Consider the following 18956-nt stretch of genomic DNA (forward strand, 5'->3'; position numbering starts at 1 on the left):
CACCATTTTTCTTAAAGCGAGTTTCGGGGAAGGTCACGAGAGCGGAAGTTAGCAGAGTGGAATTGTATGAAATTAACCTCACAGCAAAAGAGATAAGAAACTGCAACGTCTTGGTTCTAAAACGCTCTTCCGATCTAAAACCAAGTTTCGAGGAATGTGACAGAAGCGGAAAAAACATAACACCGAAAGAGATAGCAAACAGGCCAAGTAGTTTCCATTCTAGAAACTACTTTTGCGAAAAATAACAGGAATATATGTACGCGTTACATGTAAATACACAAAAAATTAGATTACCCCATATGAAGAAGCGAACTTTCGCAACTCATTTAATGCCCCCTTTCTGAAAGAAGAAATCTGAGTGAATCATAACGATTACCTTAGAAAACATATTTAACCAAACTTCAATCTTTTTCCAAAAACTGGTGTAATTTTCACATCGATCAGATTAAGGGAAGGTTGGTAAAACGCCAATTGAAAACGATAGGTATGGTCCAGAAAAAAACTGTATCGAACCACCTTAACTCAAAGGGGCAGTGTCATGGACTGTTAGTAAACTCTGGAATCAAAAGTCTGAGACCTGTTTTCCCATAACAAACGAAAAATAATAGCCAAATTTTCTTCAAAACGGCCAATTTTGCTCACGAAAACTATTTTGAAATGTTTTTGGTTACGCATAGCCGAGATAAAAATGAGTGCTAACCGGATAAATTCGGGCCGACGTTTTCAAGTTCTTCTCTTGCGTCTCAGATGAAGTTGGAAAAAGTTACTCTGGTTTGTTTCTTCCTCAACAGTTTACTTGATTTCATCTCACTGGTGATCCAGAACCAAGTCATAAATGAAAAGGCCTCTGAAAATTGATTTAATAAATTTTGGTCGAAATGTGGGATAATTCCCATGATACCGCTACCCCTTTAATCACCACTGGAGTAACTGATACTGGTTGAAAGAGGTCCAGATCGTTTAATCATACGGTATTCCGCGTGCTACGCCTTACGATTGGTGGGAAAAACTGCCGCCACTTTTATGTCAACCAATGAGGAGCAAAATCAAAATCAATCGTGACTTATTGCACGTGGTTCGAGTTGTCGAGGGTAAAAATGTAGAGAATGACCTGAAGGGAAACAAAAATTGTTTCGAGCTGGCGCAGGAGGTCCGAGTTATAAAGTATACGAGTTACCGAGGGTGAAACTGCAGTAAATGTATGACGGAAATCCAGAGGTTCGAGTTAGCCAGGGTTGAGTTATCGGGAGTCGACTGTATTTGCAACGAATTCTGATTTGTTCATTATCTGATTTCTTCTTTTGTTATTGGTCTGTCAGGCAGAGTAATTACATTGGTTTTGGCTTTACCAAACAGTTGCAAGCTTTTATATTTGTTCTTTCAGTGCCCACTGGGAGGAGTGTTTATTTATCATCTTTGGCTGCTAATAGGCTTGGTGGAATTGGGTTTCAACTTTTAAAAAAGCCCTTTTTCTTCAAGACTATTTGAAAAAATCACCAAAGAAAATCATGGCTTGTTATTTCGAGGAAACAGTTTGCAGTTTGCTCTTGGTGCTCTATTATTTCGCTTTCAACAAAACTACTCAGTTGTAAAAAATCACTAAGACATTGCCTCTTTAAACGACAGTTCGAACCAATGTTATTGGCCCTGAAACCTTCCCGGCCATATCCAATCTCAGTTCTTCCATCACGTACCTTTGTATGATGAAACACACCCTGATACTCGACTGGTTACCGAGCCGCCAGGTATAGAGCTTACTAAATCTTATGCGTTCGCTCCAGCCATTGCAAGGTGATTTCAACTTTCGTGCCTAGATACATTTTCACTGTACTGGTCTGCTGAATCAGAGGCGTTCGCCGACATTTTTCAATCTTCAGTCTTCTTTTCAGTTGTCGTTTATCAAGCCCTCCTAGCTTTCTCGTTACTATAGATGAAAAGAAACATAACGAATAGAGCCGCTCTCTCAGGTGTGCAGGCGGCCCCATTTCACGTTAGAATTGGCCACGTTGTGGCTAAGGATACTTCGACTTTGCCGTTCATTCATTCTCCGCTTTCAAATTTTGTGCCTGCACTTGTCTGTGTGCTCAACTCCCTTTCCCAACTCATCTTTTGCTCGTTTCTGTTCATGGAGTGAATCGACTGAGTAAATCGAAACCTTCCCGAACAGTTACTGCAATAGAGTGCTAAACGACACACACTTTCTTTCAGTTTCAATTGATCCTGTTTTTGTCAAAACTACACAAAAAAATGTTTCAGCAAGTACCTTAGCTAAGAAAATATAAAGTTGACAGATCTTCGGTGGATTTGTCCATCAGAAGGTCCTAACCATTTCACGAAAATTCAAAAACATTCAAGTGTCGTTTTTTTCGTTATGAGGGGCAAATTAATTCTCCACTGATTATGTAATTCAGCAATTAACATCGTACAAATTCATTACTGCTAACACAATCTTGCAATTGCTGCATAAATATTTATTGAATACAGCAACGTTAATGACACTCCAATAATTTGGAGAGCGGGCCAAAGTGGTTACAATCTCGTACCTCGAGACTTACTTCTGGTGATGGCTACCAAATCATTTTCTATGGATGTGTTGGTTAGTAACTGAAATATGTGACATCAAATAAGGTTGATTTAGATACCGCAAAATACTACACTTCAGCAATTATGTACTGAATACAAAATGACAGCTAGAAAATGGAGCCCAGTGGTTCCTTGCGGCCAGGAAAACTATCAATTATCTATTTCTGCGTTCGTGTAAGAAATGCTCTAAATAAACTTTACTTGTTAGTGCTCTCGAAATGCTTTTTATGGCATATAATTGCGTTGATTACTACAAAATATGACAATTCAGCGGTTCTGGGGATGAAAAACTATAGAAAACACAACCAAGTAATCCGTTATGGAAACTCTTAATTATCGGCTATTCTGCTGCAAGCGAATACTATATGAATAGACCTCAGTTGTGTCAGCAATAACTACTCGGTCTGATATTAAACTGCGTTTATTACTCTACAATATTGCTATCCAGTAATTAATGATGCACCGAATACAAATTACAGAAAATACAACCCAATAATCCGTTATAAAAACATCAATTACATGTAATGTATTCGTTCAGTCGTTTTTGCTGTGACTGCTGTCTCACATTAACTTCCTTGATCACCACAAAAAAAATGAATTGTTATCCGGTAATTATGTACTGTATGACTGAACACTAAATATAAAAGATACATCCCAGGCCCATCTCAGTAATCAGCTATGGAATTAAGACGTTTCGCTGTGATTTCTGTTTAACGAACATTAAACTTCGATGAATACTACAAAGAATTGTTGTCCAGTAATTATGCACTGAGCACAAAGTATAGAAAATACAACCCATTAATCCGTAATGGAACCTATCTACCAAGTACGTATGCGTCCGTACAAGTAATAGTCCTAGTAGACTTCAGTGGTTTCTGCTTTCACTGCATTTTGACATAAAACTCCACTGATTGCAATTGCTTGAAAATATTGCTGTTCAGTAATTATGTACTGAATCCAAAGTAAAAAAAAAACAATCAGTATAACTCAGAAATCCTCGTCAGGGAAACTAAAAATCATCTATGTACGTGTTCGACTTCAGTCTTTTCTGCCGAGACTGTGCTGTCTGACAGCAAATTTACTTCTCTACAAAATGTTGCAACAACATGACGAAGAAGGAGAGTCAGGTCTTTCCGGTATAGAAGAGTATGATCTTGGTGGATATAATACTCTGAGGCGAGAGGGTGCTCTGGGGCGAGATGGTGCTCTGCCTGGTAGACCCCGTGCCAGCCTTTGCAGACGACCCTCAAATGACCTCAAAGGTGAAATGAAGTTGCCTTCCAACCAGCATCTCTTAAAGAACATAATGTTAGCTACTCTCTTCCTTTCTCCTCCAATCAGAACGTTGTCTGACACAGCTAACATGTGAGTGACTGAACTCAACTCAAAGAATTGGTTGGTGCTTCCCCCACAGTCCTCGCTGGGGAAGAATACTTTACCAATCAGCTCATCTGGGCTGAAAATTAGGACCAGTGCCAACAAGGCGTCTATTTCTGCGTCGCTTAGTAAGTAGTACCTCTCGTAGTTCCTCAGCCTGCTGAGATTCGGATTGTCGAGCTGAATAACGTGTGCCACACAGTGAAGGTAGTACATCAGTTTCGCTGTTGGGTTCTCGGGCACTGTAGCCTTGCTCCCTGTCCTTTTTATTCCAACTCTTTCCCCAATAAGTGCCGCCATATTGTGGGCTTCGGTTTGTCTACAAGATAACAGAGCTTGCGTTTGAATCTCAAATAATATATTCTTGATTTTACTACTGTGACTAATCGGTGCAGACGCGTTTTAATTTTTTCACAACTTAATACAAATAGAACGAAAATGCTTTCGAGACTTCCAGCGGAGTCGGAACGACCTAGTATTAGGAGTCATCCAAACTTACTCATCTTGCATCTGGATAATGGTCGCTGCTCGTTGGAGATTTACGGGTTAAAAATGAAATGAAAGATGCATAAGAGATCACCAAATCAGTTGAAAGATAACGTTTGAAGACGCCTGGTGAAAAAGTCATAACACTCATTTTGCCTTCATCTAATTTCAGTTGCCAAATTGATTAACGCATAAATAAAATCATCGGCGTTAGAGTTGTGTCATTTACTATACCTACTTAACAAAACTATATCTTTTATGGCCCAGTGAGGTGCTTTCCATTGAGTTTCCTACTCGTTAACTCTGAAGGACGTCTCTAAAGTCAATGTAATTTTTGAGCAGTTTAACAACTGAAGGTTATCAAACTCTCTCACAAGAAAGTGAATAAATGGAAGAAAACGAACGGTAGACGATGCACCGCTATTCTACATTTTTCGGATCAAGGTGTGCGGTCTGCTTTTCCATTAATTTCAGTTCATTCTCGAAAAACAAATTGATGGCCATACTCGAATGGTTTTGAATGTATTTTGTACAACCGCTCACCGCGAAAAGCGAATGATGATAACTATAGTAAAGGTTAACTCTCTTGTTAGTGTTACACCAGTGTTAAACTCTGTGCGCTTAAAAGTCCAGCCACAAGTCAGGACAGATAAAGCTATGTTGGCTTACAAAAGTATGTCTCTGCAAGAGCAACAAAAGATCTGGTAACAGAGTAAACAACAGTATTAGCATTTTCCTTATGAGCAGGCTCTTGTTGAGCGCTTCCCGAGTATTATCAAGTACATGTAAAGGAACACCTACTGATATTCCTGATCTTTACTTCTTTAGAGATCCAGAAGAGGCTGAGAAAGAATATCAAGGCAGTACTTTCAGCATCAGTGCACAGAGGGTCACGCAACATTTTCACAAACAACGTCTGTGATTGGTCCGTGAAAATGACGTATTCGTGGTCGAGCTCTCTTGTCATCAAATGTCAACAAACATGGCGGATTCGGCGGAAAATACCACTATTCGGTCCGGAAAAAAGAAACCACAGAGGACGTCGAGTTTGCATTAGACAAAAACTATCACGGCATCACTGTTGCGCGACAAGTTTGACAAAAATATTGCTCGTATTTCCGCTCCTTAACTCTCCTGTTAGCGTTACACTAGGGCTAAGAGCTATCTGTGCTATAGACCCTGAGAACAGTTCCTTGAAAGTAAAACAATCAACACTTGCATGATTTTGAAGGTACGTTATTTAGAGGCGAACTTTCAAATCTCTTCAGAGTACAACTGTGATTCTATGATAAAAATGACGTCCGACGCACTACTCGTCGACGTCTACGTCGCTTTCCATAAAATTGTAAAATTAGTTAACGTAAGTTAACACTTTTGGCAGACTAATTAGCATAGTCATGAATTACCTTCTCTGAAATGTAAACAGATCCAATCCCGCAGCCTGTTTTATATTTCCCTTCCTTTTCTAGTTCTTTTTTTCTTGTTTAGTACTAAATGGGTTCAAAATGCCCACTAAAGAACTGGAAGATCGCAATACCAGTCTCATGGTGATTAATGAATGAGTCCGGTGAGAAAATTCCCATAAAACTGTAACTCACTTTGCCCTCGTCAAATTTCAGTAAGGCGTATTGCGAATTAAAATAAGCCGATTCTAAGAAAGGTATTCAATCTTTTGACATCAGTCGGTGCAGCTCTTTTGTACAAACTGATGTCCCCTCCTCTGAAAGTGCTCTTCGTCAGGGATAAATCCAGCATGAGCAGTTAGCTGGATTAGGTCGTTTAAAACGCGATGGATAACCAGCCAACATCTTCAGAAACCAAATGTGCAACAACTCGCAAATTCGTGGAATAAATTTCTATTTCCTTAAACCTGTGCGCTTAAAAATTCAGCTACAAGTCAAGACAGATAAAGCTAGGTTAGCTTAAAAAAGTATGTCTCTGCAAGAGCAACAAAAGATCTGGTAACAGAGTAAACAACAGCATTAACATTTTCCGTCTGAGCAGGCAGACTCTTATTGAGCGCTTCCCGAGTATTATCAAGTACATGTAAAGGAACACCTACTGTTAACAACGCTTGAAACTCAGTGTGGTGGATATCTTGGAAGTCCTGCACACTTCAGTCAGCAATGCGCCCTATCTGCAAGAACAAGAAAATAAACAAGTGTGCCGAAAGAAGAGCAAGGCAACGTGACAGAGCTCCTGAAATCGAGGTTGAAGTATTCAAGTGTTTTTCACCTGGTTTAGGGGGCGTCCCAGCGTCCTACAAACCGTCTAGAAAGTATGCTATATGTAATGTGATCAGATAAGACGTGCCTGCATCTTGTAATGTTGGCTAACGACTGACTGAGGCCCAGTTCAGACGTCGTGCTTCTGCCGTGCCGAACTAAATTGCAATTTGGTTCGACTGTAGCACGGCAGGAAATCAACTCTGATTCAGACGTCGTGCCAGAGTCGAATCAAATCCAGGGTATACTGAAGCCTCGTAACAATTCTCCTCCTAACTCCCCGAGGGAACGAAATCTCGCCAAAACACACTGACATAATTTATGAATTTAGTTTGGCGCGACAGAAGCACGACGTTTGAATCGCTGCCGTGCCAGAGTCGTGTAGCACGGCAGAGCTTGTCGAACTTAATTGCTTGCCGAACTTAATTCAAAAGTTTGATTCAGACGCCGTGCTTCTGCCGTGCTTTTGTCGAACTTAATTCCTGAATTTAGTTCGGCACGGCAGAAGCACGACGTCTGAACTGGGCCTGATACTACATAAAAAATATTTTCCTGCTGACACGTTTTGAAAGAGGTCCAGATCATTCTGTCAGTAAGGTCAACTGCAATGATTTCCGTTCTTTCTCGGAAAAAGAAATAGACGCCCTGCTGGAATGATTTTGAGTGGATTTTGGTCAGCGTCCCCAACAATTGTTCTTTGAGAGAATGAAACAATCACTAAAACTCAAACGTCAATGTTATCTATTTTCAGTACTACCAATTTCTTTAGAGTAGCTTTTCTTTGAAGATGGAAAGCCAGTCACATTTGTTTTGAGATCACTGATTAGTCAGCTTCACTCTTGTCAACCAGTGAGAAGCAAAATTAAAACCAATTGCGCCTTGCTCGCAGATATTTTCACGCGCTTGGCGTCGGAGTACGTGCATGTATTTGCGTCGAACTATAATTACTTCATTCTCCGTTTTTGTCAGAACTTTTTCATTGGCCATGCAGGTGAAAAATTACCTTGGTTTTGTAAATGACTGTGGATAGATGAAAATCATATATTTCCACACCGGATTAATAAATGAAGATAAGAGTGATCATCCAAGTTATGAACACTACTCAGACAAAAGTGAAAATGAAGCCTGAAAAAAAAGTTGTAAGTTGTTCTATAGCACACAGAAAGGCGAGAGTATTGATCATCTTACAGATCTTGGACTGCCATTAGCTTGGTAGAAATGAAATGCAACTAGAAAAAAAATGCTAATAGTTTTCTACGCTCCGCCCTAGTAAGGAGGCCTAAATATTTTGCAACACTATTATATGACAGACTGCTGATTACAGAACGGATTCTTGTAAAGGCTATAATCCTAAAACGGTTATTCCGTCAAAAAATAAAAATAAAAGAATATAACAAGTATTTTGAAGTAACCTTAGTTTATCTTCCATAAACTCATGAAACTATATTGCTCTATCCGTTAACAGATTTTCTAGAGACGGTATTTAGACTGATTACAACCAAATCAGAAACTCTAATAGAACTATAAATTATAGCTATTTATACTGACCAATTTCTTTGCACGTGTGGCAACGAATAATTACATGCCAGAAATCCCTTCTCTAAAATGAAATGTCATCATGCGTTTATATGATCAAAAGGAGGATTTCTTGTTTTTAAACTCGTGGCTACGCGAAGCGTAGAAACGTGTTTCTTACGGGGACTCCGATATGCAAATATGTCACTCACTCACTCACTCACTCACTCACTCAGGTGTAGACACTGTTCATAATTAGTCGGCCCGAACGAGAGCGCCCGACACCATGTTGGAATAGTAACCGAGCCCGACGCCATATTAGAATAGTAACCGTGCAGTCAGCGCGTGCCTCGCTATCGTGTTTGCGCGGTTACTACTCAAAGCATGCATCGTGCCAGCCCGAATTGATGATTTTGTGGCTTTTACACAGGCGACCATTAAGGTGGCCGAACACAGTTTTCGCGCGCGCTTTTGCTGATGCAATTCAGCGCGCGCACAAGGATTGCAAAAAACAAACATGCTGTTAATAGAGCGATCATTTTATTTACTCAACACCCGCACTATCTGTGCTATTTTTCTCTATAATTGAACGCAGTGTATTGAAAATAATTGAACTTTAACAAAGGAAATTCTAGATATTCCAGTAAACCTTCAACAAGGGATAATTAAAGATCTCTCTGTTAAATTATTAGCAAAATGGTGTTAACTTGTGAGAATCGTTACAAGCTTGTTACATGCAAATTATAAAGAAAATCTAATGACTAGATTTTCTGCAAATAAACAAAACCGATTTTAAAGGCCTGTTCATATTTATTCATGTTGCCATGGCAACGGCACATACGTCAGCTTAACCATCAAAGAACCAAAGTTTGTGTTGTTAACTCGCTTGCTGCCATTTTCGGCGACCGAGGGATCAAGGGTTTTAGAGAAAAAGGTGAATGAACACAGGTATCAAAAACTGTTTTCAGCCACCTTAATGTTAGGTGTTTCACTAAATTGAAGTGGAGTTGACTTCGAATGTTCGAATTAGTACTATGGCCAACTTGAACGCTAAATTTCATGAGCATTTGACTCGTCCAGGCGTTCAAAACGACCAGGAGATGAGCATTTGTTTGCTGGAAAGTGACCTATTAATGTGGTAAGCTTTGATGAGAATGTGTCTTATTCGAGGACCTTAATGAACTTATACGAGCGAAACGAGTACTCTATGATTTCTTTGGCACGAGTGTCCTCTGAGACCCAAGAACCCTTAGCCTTTACCACTCTCTGTTCACCTGCAATTTTGCCACCCTAGCTATTCTGTAATATGTGTGCAACAAAAGCCAACGAAAAAAGCCTACGCTTTGTGAGATAAGTGCGACCTTGCGTGGTACGAACCCGGCTTGTTTTGACAGCCTTTAAAAATACACTAGTAATTGCAAATTCACCAACATGTCTCATCTCTATATTACTTAATCCAGGAGTTTGACGATAGGTCTCCTTTGATTGTTATGAGGGTCAAACGGTCAAATTCTTTAATGAAAATCCTTACTCCAGTAATTGCTACATGCCATTTGAGCATTTTAATACAATCCTGTGATTCCTGTATACAAGCTAAAGTGCTTACGATCAGACGGCCACACAGTACATAGCGACATTCCAACAACAATAGGCGATTTGTATGATGGCGTCATTTGACTACAATGACCAGAATCCTCCACTTTTTCTGTTTCTTATGCTAATTAGGGCAACTGTTATCCAAACCCCACTGGGAATTCAAAATTTAAATAAGAAAGAAAAAATGAAAGGAATTCTGGTAGTTGTAGTCAAATGACGACAACGTGCAAACCTGCTATTAGGGGGAGAAGCCGACTGAGAACGGTTATTCCTCGGCCGTTGCGTGACAGTTGATCAAAAAATTGTCCGATACAAAATTAGCTAAAATAATCAATACAAGAGATAAAGTGTACTTTATTTCTGTTGTTGTTCCACCCGACTGGATTAGCTCCACTACACTCGGGTGGACAAATTGCAAAGGTTTATACAATTATAAAAATAAAGTTGTTGTTGTACTGGAAAACAAACCTTCAACCTCAACTGTGACAATCCAGTTACTAATTCAAACAGACTACGTCACTCGCGTAATCTTTTAAACTACAGATTATACAAAAACCTCAGTCTCTCACAATCTAGGAAAAGTACTAACGTACGCTTTATTGCGATGTATCAGTGACCATTGAACATGTAACTACCGCAAAAAAGCAAACGAACACCAATCTAGTCATTTATGTAATATAACCCTGAATATAATATATCACAGCAGGCCCTCTGTAAATTACACTGCACGTTTGCTATCCCTTTCTGGATGGGCGACAGCGCTGTCACAATGATTTGGGTATCCCCGTGTTTTGGGTACCCCCGTACCCAAATCCCTAGTGTTTTGGGTATCCCCAGTAGGGATACCCAAATCCCTAGTGTTTTGGGTATCCCCAGTAGGGATACCCAAAACACTGAAAGCGTTAAATACCACAGACTGGGGCAAGCGAAATCATCCATAATTCTGCTCAAAAACCATTTATGTTCTTACGAAGCTTTGTCTCAATAAATAAAAGCTTTCTTAATCTTGATATAAACACATAACGTCGCTGAAAATAGTCGCAATTTATAAGACTGTCTGATCCGAGTCCGCATTTATAACGGCATACAAATTCACGCGCCAAAGTTCGTTGTATCAACATGCGCTTAGTGCCTATCGATAACCCTTGAAATGCACGTCATTTTAGACAAGAAAGGCGCATTCTAAACCTCGGATAGTTCGGCGATTGAATAAAATCAATATGCGAGCGGGCACACTGAGATACGGCCGTCACGCAATATGCAGGTCTCAAGCTGTGACTGACCTCTGTGTATGTTGCCTGTCTGAAATAAACTTTGTCTCAGACTTGTTTATTTATCGCTCTTTCCTTGATTATCTCTCCTATTACTTCCCTTTCCAATGTGCCTGCTTGTTATTGTTTCTTTAATTCAAGGTAAAAAAGCAAAGCAAACTTACATAGACGAAAGTCATTCCAATGAGGAATGGACTAGAAATGCTGAAATGTAAGGGATACCCAAATCCCTAGTGATATGGGTATCCCCTTCCAGAGTGTTTGTTTGTTATCGTTTCTTTAATTCAGGGTAGCCAAATCGATCGAAGATAAAAAAGCAACGCAGACTTACAAAGACGAAAGTCATTCCAATGAGGAAAGGACTAGAAATGCTAAAACGTTAGGGGTACCCAAATCCCTAGTGATATGGGTATCCCCTTCCAAAATGTTTATTTGTTATCGTTTCTTTAATTCAGGATAGCCAAATCGACCAAAGATAAAAAAAAAAAAGCAAAATTGCAAAGACGAATGTTGCAATGAAGAACGAGGACTAGATTGAAATGCTGAAATGTAAGGGATACCCAAATCCCTAGTGATATGGGTATCCCCTTCTCGAGTGTTTGTTCGTTCTCTTGTTGTTTTTTTAATTCAGGGTAGGCAAATCCACCGAAGATTAAAAGGAAAAGAAAACTTACAAAGACGAAAGTCATTCCAACGAGGAAAGGACTAGATCGAAATGCTAAACTGTGAGGGATACCCAAATCCCTAGTGATATGTGTATTCCCTTTCAGAGTGTTTGTTTGTTATCGTTTCTTTAATCCATGGTATAGCCAAATGAACCGAACATTAAAAGGCAAAGTAAGCTTACAAAGACAAAGGTCATTCGAGTAAGGAAAGGACTAGAAAAGCTAAAATATAGAGGATACCCAAATCCCTAGTGATATGGGTATCCCCTTACAATATGTTTGTTTGTTATCGTTTTTTGAATTCAGGGTAGCCAAATCGACCGAAGATAAAAAGGCAAAGGAAATTTACAAAGACTTCACCATTCAACGAGGAAATGATTGGAAATGTTAAAATGTAAGGGAGAGCTGAATATTTGGTATATGTAAATCTTTAGTGATACTGGTATCCCCGTCCAATACATGGCTGTGTACCGAGAACATTCCAAACGAGAATACAGCTTTTTAAACCGATGCAGTATTTCACCGGTTACGTATGTCATACGGTGGGCGATCATTTTCACCGTTGGGCCAGCAACTGTCTTTCTGTCCCATCTCAAGTGCTTCGGGAAGCGACGAGCTAATTGTTCTTCCAAGTTTTAAATTAAAGTTTTAAGTTTTTTCTTCTTCTCTTTTTACAATAATTTTCGAAGTTTTTGCAAAATTTTCGCAAAACTAGCTTTTCGTTTTTGGAAGACCCTGCCGGATATTTCTGGCTTTTGACATATTCTAAAATATTTCTATATTTTTCAGAATCCATCCTTCCAACATTTTCCGTATTTCCCGCGAAAATCCACGCAAATCCCGACTCGCATCTATGATTTAGACACGTGGAAAAAACTCAAGGGAATAGAGGCCTTATAGAGGGAGTGGGGAGAAGGGAGGTTGAGGTAGAGGCTAAATAATTCATATCCCGTTAATGTTTGGACTAAATATTTTGTATCCCGTAAATTTTTCTTCAGTCGAAAATCAACAATTTTAATACAAACATCTCCGGGGACACTCTCGGTCTACTTTAAGGCATAAATTTCTTTTTGTTACTTTTATTTCGACAGGAGGCCATCTCAGTCCTTTCCAAGTTGAATGGTGAATGGTATATTCGGTCGATTTGGCTACCCTTAATTCGAACTAAAGAAACGCTAACACCTAGTCATATTAGACGGAGATACCCATATCACTAGAGATTTGGGTATCCCCTACATTTAGGCATTTATAGTTCTTTCCTCCCTTGAATGAATTTCGTCTTTGTAAGTTTTGTTTTCCTCTTCGTCTTCGGTTCATTTGGCTACCCTGAATTGAAGAAGCAATCACAAATAAACACTCTGCGAGGGGATACCCATATCACTAGGGATTTGGGTATCCCTTGCATTTCAGCATTTCTAGTCCTTTCCTCATCGGAATGACTTTCGTCTTTGCAAGTTTGCTTTGTTTTGTTTTTGTTTTTTTTATCTTCGGTCGATTTGGCTACCGTGAAGTAAAGAAACAATAACAAATAAACATATTGGAAGGGGATACCCATATCACTAGGGATTTGGGTATCCCTTACATTTCAGCATTTCTAGTCCTTTCCCCACTGGAATGACTTTCGTTTTTGAAAGTTGCTTTGTTTTTTTATCTTCGGTCGATTTGGCTACCCTGAATTAAAGAAACAAGGACAAAGAAACACTCCAGAGGGGGATACCCATATCACTAGGGATTTGGGTATCCCTTAATTTTTCGCATATCTTTTTTCTTTTCCCCCCTCCAACGCCTTTTGTCTTTGTAGGTTTGCTTTGCCTTTTAAATCTCCGGTGGATTTGGCTACCTAACTTAAAGCAACGATAACAAACAAACATTCTAGGAAGGGATACCCATATCACTAGGGATTTGGGTACCCCTTACAATTTAGCATTTCTAGTCTTTTTCTCCCTTGAATGAATTTCGTCTTGGTAAGTTTTCTTTTCCTTTTAATCTTTGGTTCATTTGGCTACCCTGAATTAAAGTAACGAGGACAAATAAACACTCCAGAAGGAGATATCCATATCACTAGGGATTTGGGTATCCCTTACAATTTAGCATTTCTAGTCCGTTTCTCTCTTGATTGACTTTCGACTTTGCAAGTTTGCTTTGCCTTTCTATCTTCGGTCGATTTGGCTACCCTGAATTAAATGATTGCAAACCAACACTTCAGAAGGGGATACCCAAATCACTAGGGATTTGGGTGTCCTACTTTTACTTGTTTCCCCCTGTCCAAAGATTCAAGCCTTGTCTACTTCATTTATATTTATTTTGGATTTCTTCCCAAAACAAAAAAAACCTCGTTAAATGGCATAGAGAAATGTTCGCCGGCAAAATCTAATAGGAGGGATGGTCAAACAAACTTATTTCAGACAGGCAAGATACACAGAGGTCAGTCACAGCTTGAGACCAGTGTGCATATTGCGTGACGGCCGCATCTCAGTGTGTTCGTTCGCATATTGATTAAATGTAATTGCCGAACTATACCAGATTTAGAATGTGCCTTTCTTGTTTAAAATAACGGCACCAAGCGCATGTTTATACAAGGAACTTTGGCGCGTGAATTCGGTTCTGTATGTCGTTATACTGCGAACTCGGATCAGACAGTCTGTTCTAAATTGCGACTATTTTCAGCGACGTATTGTCTTTATATCAAGTAAAATAACGCTTTCATTTATCGGGACAAAAGCTTAGTAAGAAGATAATTGGGTTTTGAGCGGACTTGTGGATGATTTCACTTACCCCAGTTTTAAGCATTCAGTGTTTTGGGTATGCCTAGTGGGGATACCCAAAACACTAGGGATTTGGGTACGGGGGTACCCAAAACTCAGGGATACCCAAATCACTGTGACAGCTGCGCAAGCCATGAACAGCATGGAGAGAATTAACGAGTTGAGGCATGAGGGGAGGAACTGGGGAGAGGCGCCTTTCCCTATTCTAATCCCCAGTCTCCTCTTGTTTTCTTTCTCCTCGCTACAGTCTCCCTGCACCGTTGATGGCTGCTTCCCTGACTATCACCAAAAAGGGACTGCTCGCAGTAGTCCAGCAATAGCAGTTACGATCCACTCATTTTAAAACTACATGGAAACCTCATCAGCACCAATCCAGTTACAGGTGAAGAGTTACACCGCGGCTCGTGCCGAAGTAATACCCTTAGTAGAGCTCAATAGTTTCGGCTGTTTGTTGTCTGACTAAATTGCGTTGGTTATGAAAAGACATCACAGTCAAGTAATCATTTACTGAACACAAACTAAAGAAAATACAACCCAGTGATTCGTCATGTAAAATATCAATAACCTGTGTATGCGTGCCTAAACGTAGTGGTCAGTGCACTTAGGTCGTTTTTTTCTGTGACTTATGTCTGACGGCATTACACTACGTTGTTTGCTACAAAATATTAAAGTCAAGTAATATATGTGCTGATCACAAACTAAAGAAAATACATACCAGCAATTCCCATCGTGGAAACTATCAATTACCTATACGCGCGTTCATCGACTTCAGTCTGCTGTGACTGCTGTCTGGCATAAAACTGCGTGGATTACTACATTACATTACACATGGTAGAAGGACGAGTTGGGGGAGGTGGGGGTAGTGCTCTGCGGGCGGATGGCGCTCTGCCTGGTAGACCGCGTGCCAGCCTTTGCAGACGACCCTCAAATGACGTCATGGGTGAAATATAATTATTTTCCAACCAGTATCTCTTAAAGAACATGATGTTAGCAACTCTCTTCCTTTCTCCTCCAATCAGAACGTTGTCTGACACCGCTAACAGGTGAGAAACTGAACTCAACTCAAAAAATCGGTTGCTGTGTTCTCCACAGTCTTCACTGTGGAAGAATACTTTACCAATCAGCTCATCTGGGCTAAAAAGTAGGACCATTGCCAACAAGGCGTCGATTTGTGCGTCGTTCAGTAAATAGTAACTCTCGTAGTTCCTCAGCCTGCTGAGATTGGGATCGTCAAGCTGAATAACACTTGCCACACAGTTAAGGTAATACATTAGTTTGGCTGTTGGGTTCGCGGGCACTGTAGCAGGCGTTGTCGTTTCTCTAATTCCAACTCTTTCTCCAATAAATGCCGCCATATTGTGGGCCTCGGTTTGTCTACAAGATAAGAGAGCTTCCATCTGAATCTCAAACAACACAGTCTCGACTTTATAACTTACTTATTGGTGCAGATATGTTTGCAGTTTTTCACACCTTAATTCAGGAAGAACGAAAAGCGTTTCGAGACTTCCAACAGAGTTTGAACTCGTAAGTATTAGTGATAGTTCAAAACTGCTCAACGTTCTCTTTTGGTCTTCCATCGGGAAAGATAACCTATAAAGAGGTCCGGAAATTATAGCGCTCATTTTGCCTTCATCTAATCTTGCGATTTAGTTGCCAAACTGATTAACGTATATGAATAAAACACAATTGCACTGTTTACAGATTTACAAATAACAATACTATGGCTGATATGGACCAATGACGTACTTTCCACTGAATTTCCTCTTTGAGGAGTAACGATCAGTTCTAATAGACAGTTAAAACTCTTTGATTAGCGTGCAATTTCTCTTCGCATTTTTACTGCTTGATTGAGCATAAATTTTACGAGAATAACCAAAACGATCACCAAAGATGGAATACCCTGATGATTGAACAGATTCTCCCAACTTATACCATAAGACCCATCTGGAGTTCAGTGAGGAGAATATTCATATTGGTCCCATGGCTTAAAGGGTTAACACTAATCCGCGATCAAAAATAAAACGAGGTTTTCATTTCGCCCTTTGAAAATGTTTTTGGAATTCGATTTTAAACTTGGATAAAAAAAGACACCAAGTCAAAATCTAAAGGGCGAATATCTTTTGCAATAATATTTCTTGGCCTGGCGATGAAAGTTGAATCAAATTTCACCTTTATCGCCAGGATGGGCTTCATCGTAGTTTTTACGACCTGGCGCTGCTTCAGAATGTTATCAGATAGGAAGGTTATAACAAGGAAGTGGATAATTGCAATTAAAGAACAGTGAACGATGCGCCGCTATTTTACATTCTACAAGCAGTTGCAAAAAGGTTGAGACTGACGCAAAAATTCACTTCTTCTTCCTAAAACCCCTTTTCCAGGTCAAAAGGAAAGTCACAACGCCCCTCCCTCCCCTCCCCCCTTTTTCAATGTTGATACCCTTCACTTGAATGCCAAGTGAAGATCGAAACATCTTTGCTGGGGGGAGAAGGGGGGTGGGGATGCGTTGACCTGAATGACACGCACTGTTCGGTTATTAACAGTGAGTATCAAAAAAAAAAAAAAAACAGTGAGTGTCTTAACTCTTTTTGCAAGTGCTTGTAGCTCAAGCCGAGCGGTATTTCTTCTTCAAAAACTTCAGTTCATTCTGGGAAATAAAATGGCGGCTATACTGGAGGAGTTTGGACGTTTTTTGTACAACATTGCAGGATGCAACTGGGTGAAGAGACATTAGGAAGCTCAGGTACTAACCCTCTCGTTTGAGTAATACCAAGGCTAAAAGCACTCTACATCCTTGTAAATAGACCCTGGGAACATTTCTTTTAAAGCAAAACAATCAGCATACTTGGATAACGTTTATTTATTTACAGAGTGTGTTCATTGTCACGCAATAAAATATAAAATAAAAAAACATTCAGTGGATAGAGTCAAGAAATTGTGATGTTATAGACGATAAATAAAGAAGACAGTTCTCCAACTTCAAGGTGTGTGCGTTGTCCCAAAGTTGAGATATTCGTCGAAATGTTCCGCGCAAATTATAGAGCCTAGTATGGAGCCGCCTTGTTGGAGGACCTCCTTAGTCCTCCATTATGGCGGCCTGAAAATAGTGTAAACATCTAGAACTTACTTTGGCTATCTAGACAACTAATTATCTGAACCGAACCAAAAAACATTTACACTAGCACTTTTCCTAATACTTTAACTCCTAAAATGGCTAAAAATCACGAGATAAGTGTATATATTTCGACAAACGCGATCTTAGCTTCAGGTCACGCACCGCCATAACTCCGAAATTCAAAATGCGCTGGTTTCCAAACGAAGGACGCTATTGAGCTGGAAAGTTGTAAACAGATATAAATTTAGTACCTCTTATGCCTGGTGAGGATAAAACCTTTAGGGGCTCTTTAGTTTTGGATTTGAGAATTTGATGTCGTCACGTCCACACACTCTATTGGCGAACTTCACATTTTTTGAGAGTGCTACTGTGAGAAATTAAATGCTACTCGACGTCTGCGTCGGTTTCCATATATAAGCTCGTAATATTAGTACAAGTCCAGTGAACAAATCGTAATTGCGACTAACTTTGCCATCATTTTATTTAGCTGGGCATGTCTATAGACATATGCATCAAAATGGTCAACTTAACGATTGAGATACTTAAAGTTTTGGCAAATGACAGTGCAGCTAATTTACCTTTTGTTGACAAAATAACTGTGTCCTCACTGTTGAAATTGCTCGTCCATAGGGAATATTAGATTGTTGGCATGAGTGTCACTTGGATGAGTTCGTTTAAAATGCAAAGGGGGGAACCAGCTAACATCTACAGAAAGCAAACGTGTAGCTTGAACCTCGGACATTCGTTCGAAAATTTCTACTTCCTTAAACTTTGTGGGCTTTAAAAAGCCAGAAACCCGACGAACAGATAAAACTCTGTTGGCTTACAAATATTTGCCTCTGCAAGACTGAGCGCGAAGAGATCTTAGAAGGAGGAAGGAACAATGTTAGGTTTTTCATTATAAGCTGGACGCTCCCGGAGTATTATCAAGTACATGTAAAGGAACACCTACCTTTAACAACGGTTGGAACTGCAAGAACAAGGAAGTAAACAATTGCGCAGAAAGACAAGCGAGTATTCAAGTTTTGCTCACGTAGTCAGTTGGCGTCTCAGCGTCATAAACGTATGTAATATGATAAGTATGTTAGCCTAATGGTAACTGATACTACTAAAAAAGATTTCCCCCTGACACGAACTGAAAGAGGTCCAAATCTTTTTAATCATACAACGTTCTGCAATTAAGCTCAACTGGAATATTTTCCTTTCTTTCTCGGAAAAAGAAATAGACCCCGTGCTGGAATGATTTTAAATGGATTTTGGTCAGCGACTCTAACGACTGCTCTCTGAGAGTAAAACAGTCACCTACTCAATGTGTCACGTTCAGTAGTTTTGAAACGCTAAAATAACAATCTAATGGTATT

General features: G+C 39.7%; 2 protein-coding genes across 5 annotated transcripts; both read right to left on the reverse strand.

The window, feature by feature from the left end:
* Positions 1-2450: 2450 nt before the first annotated feature.
* LOC110051182 (uncharacterized) lies at positions 2451-7216 on the reverse strand. 4 transcript variants are annotated; one of them, XM_020757199.2, is made up of 3 exons: positions 6682-7216; positions 6509-6583; positions 2989-4279 (listed from the first exon to the last, which is right to left on the reverse strand). In XM_020757199.2, exon 3 carries the CDS (start codon positions 4258-4260, stop codon positions 3670-3672), a length of 591 nt encoding a protein of 196 aa, XP_020612858.1. In that variant the 5' UTR covers positions 4261-4279; positions 6509-6583; positions 6682-7216; the 3' UTR covers positions 2989-3669. The 4 variants fall into 4 exon arrangements, with proteins under 4 accessions (XP_089141204.1, XP_020612859.1, XP_020612858.1 ...); XM_089285078.1 differs by lacking the exons at positions 6509-6583; positions 6682-7216 and adding an exon at positions 5853-6475 and having other exon boundaries at positions 2451-4279; XM_020757200.2 differs by lacking the exons at positions 6509-6583; positions 6682-7216 and adding an exon at positions 5248-5825 and having other exon boundaries at positions 2451-4279.
* Positions 7217-11683: 4467 nt separating this feature from the next.
* LOC110064644 (uncharacterized) lies at positions 11684-18675 on the reverse strand. Its single transcript, XM_020771721.2, has 2 exons — positions 18548-18675; positions 11684-15857 (listed from the first exon to the last, which is right to left on the reverse strand). Exon 2 carries the CDS (start codon positions 15836-15838, stop codon positions 15296-15298), a length of 543 nt encoding a protein of 180 aa, XP_020627380.1. The 5' UTR covers positions 15839-15857; positions 18548-18675; the 3' UTR covers positions 11684-15295.
* Between the last annotated feature and the right edge of the window lie 281 nt (positions 18676-18956).

This window comes from Orbicella faveolata, unplaced genomic scaffold (assembly GCF_042242905.1).
Source record: "Orbicella faveolata isolate gen_17 unplaced genomic scaffold, um_ofav_v1 contig_13, whole genome shotgun sequence".
Lineage (NCBI taxonomy): Eukaryota > Metazoa > Cnidaria > Anthozoa > Scleractinia > Merulinidae > Orbicella > Orbicella faveolata.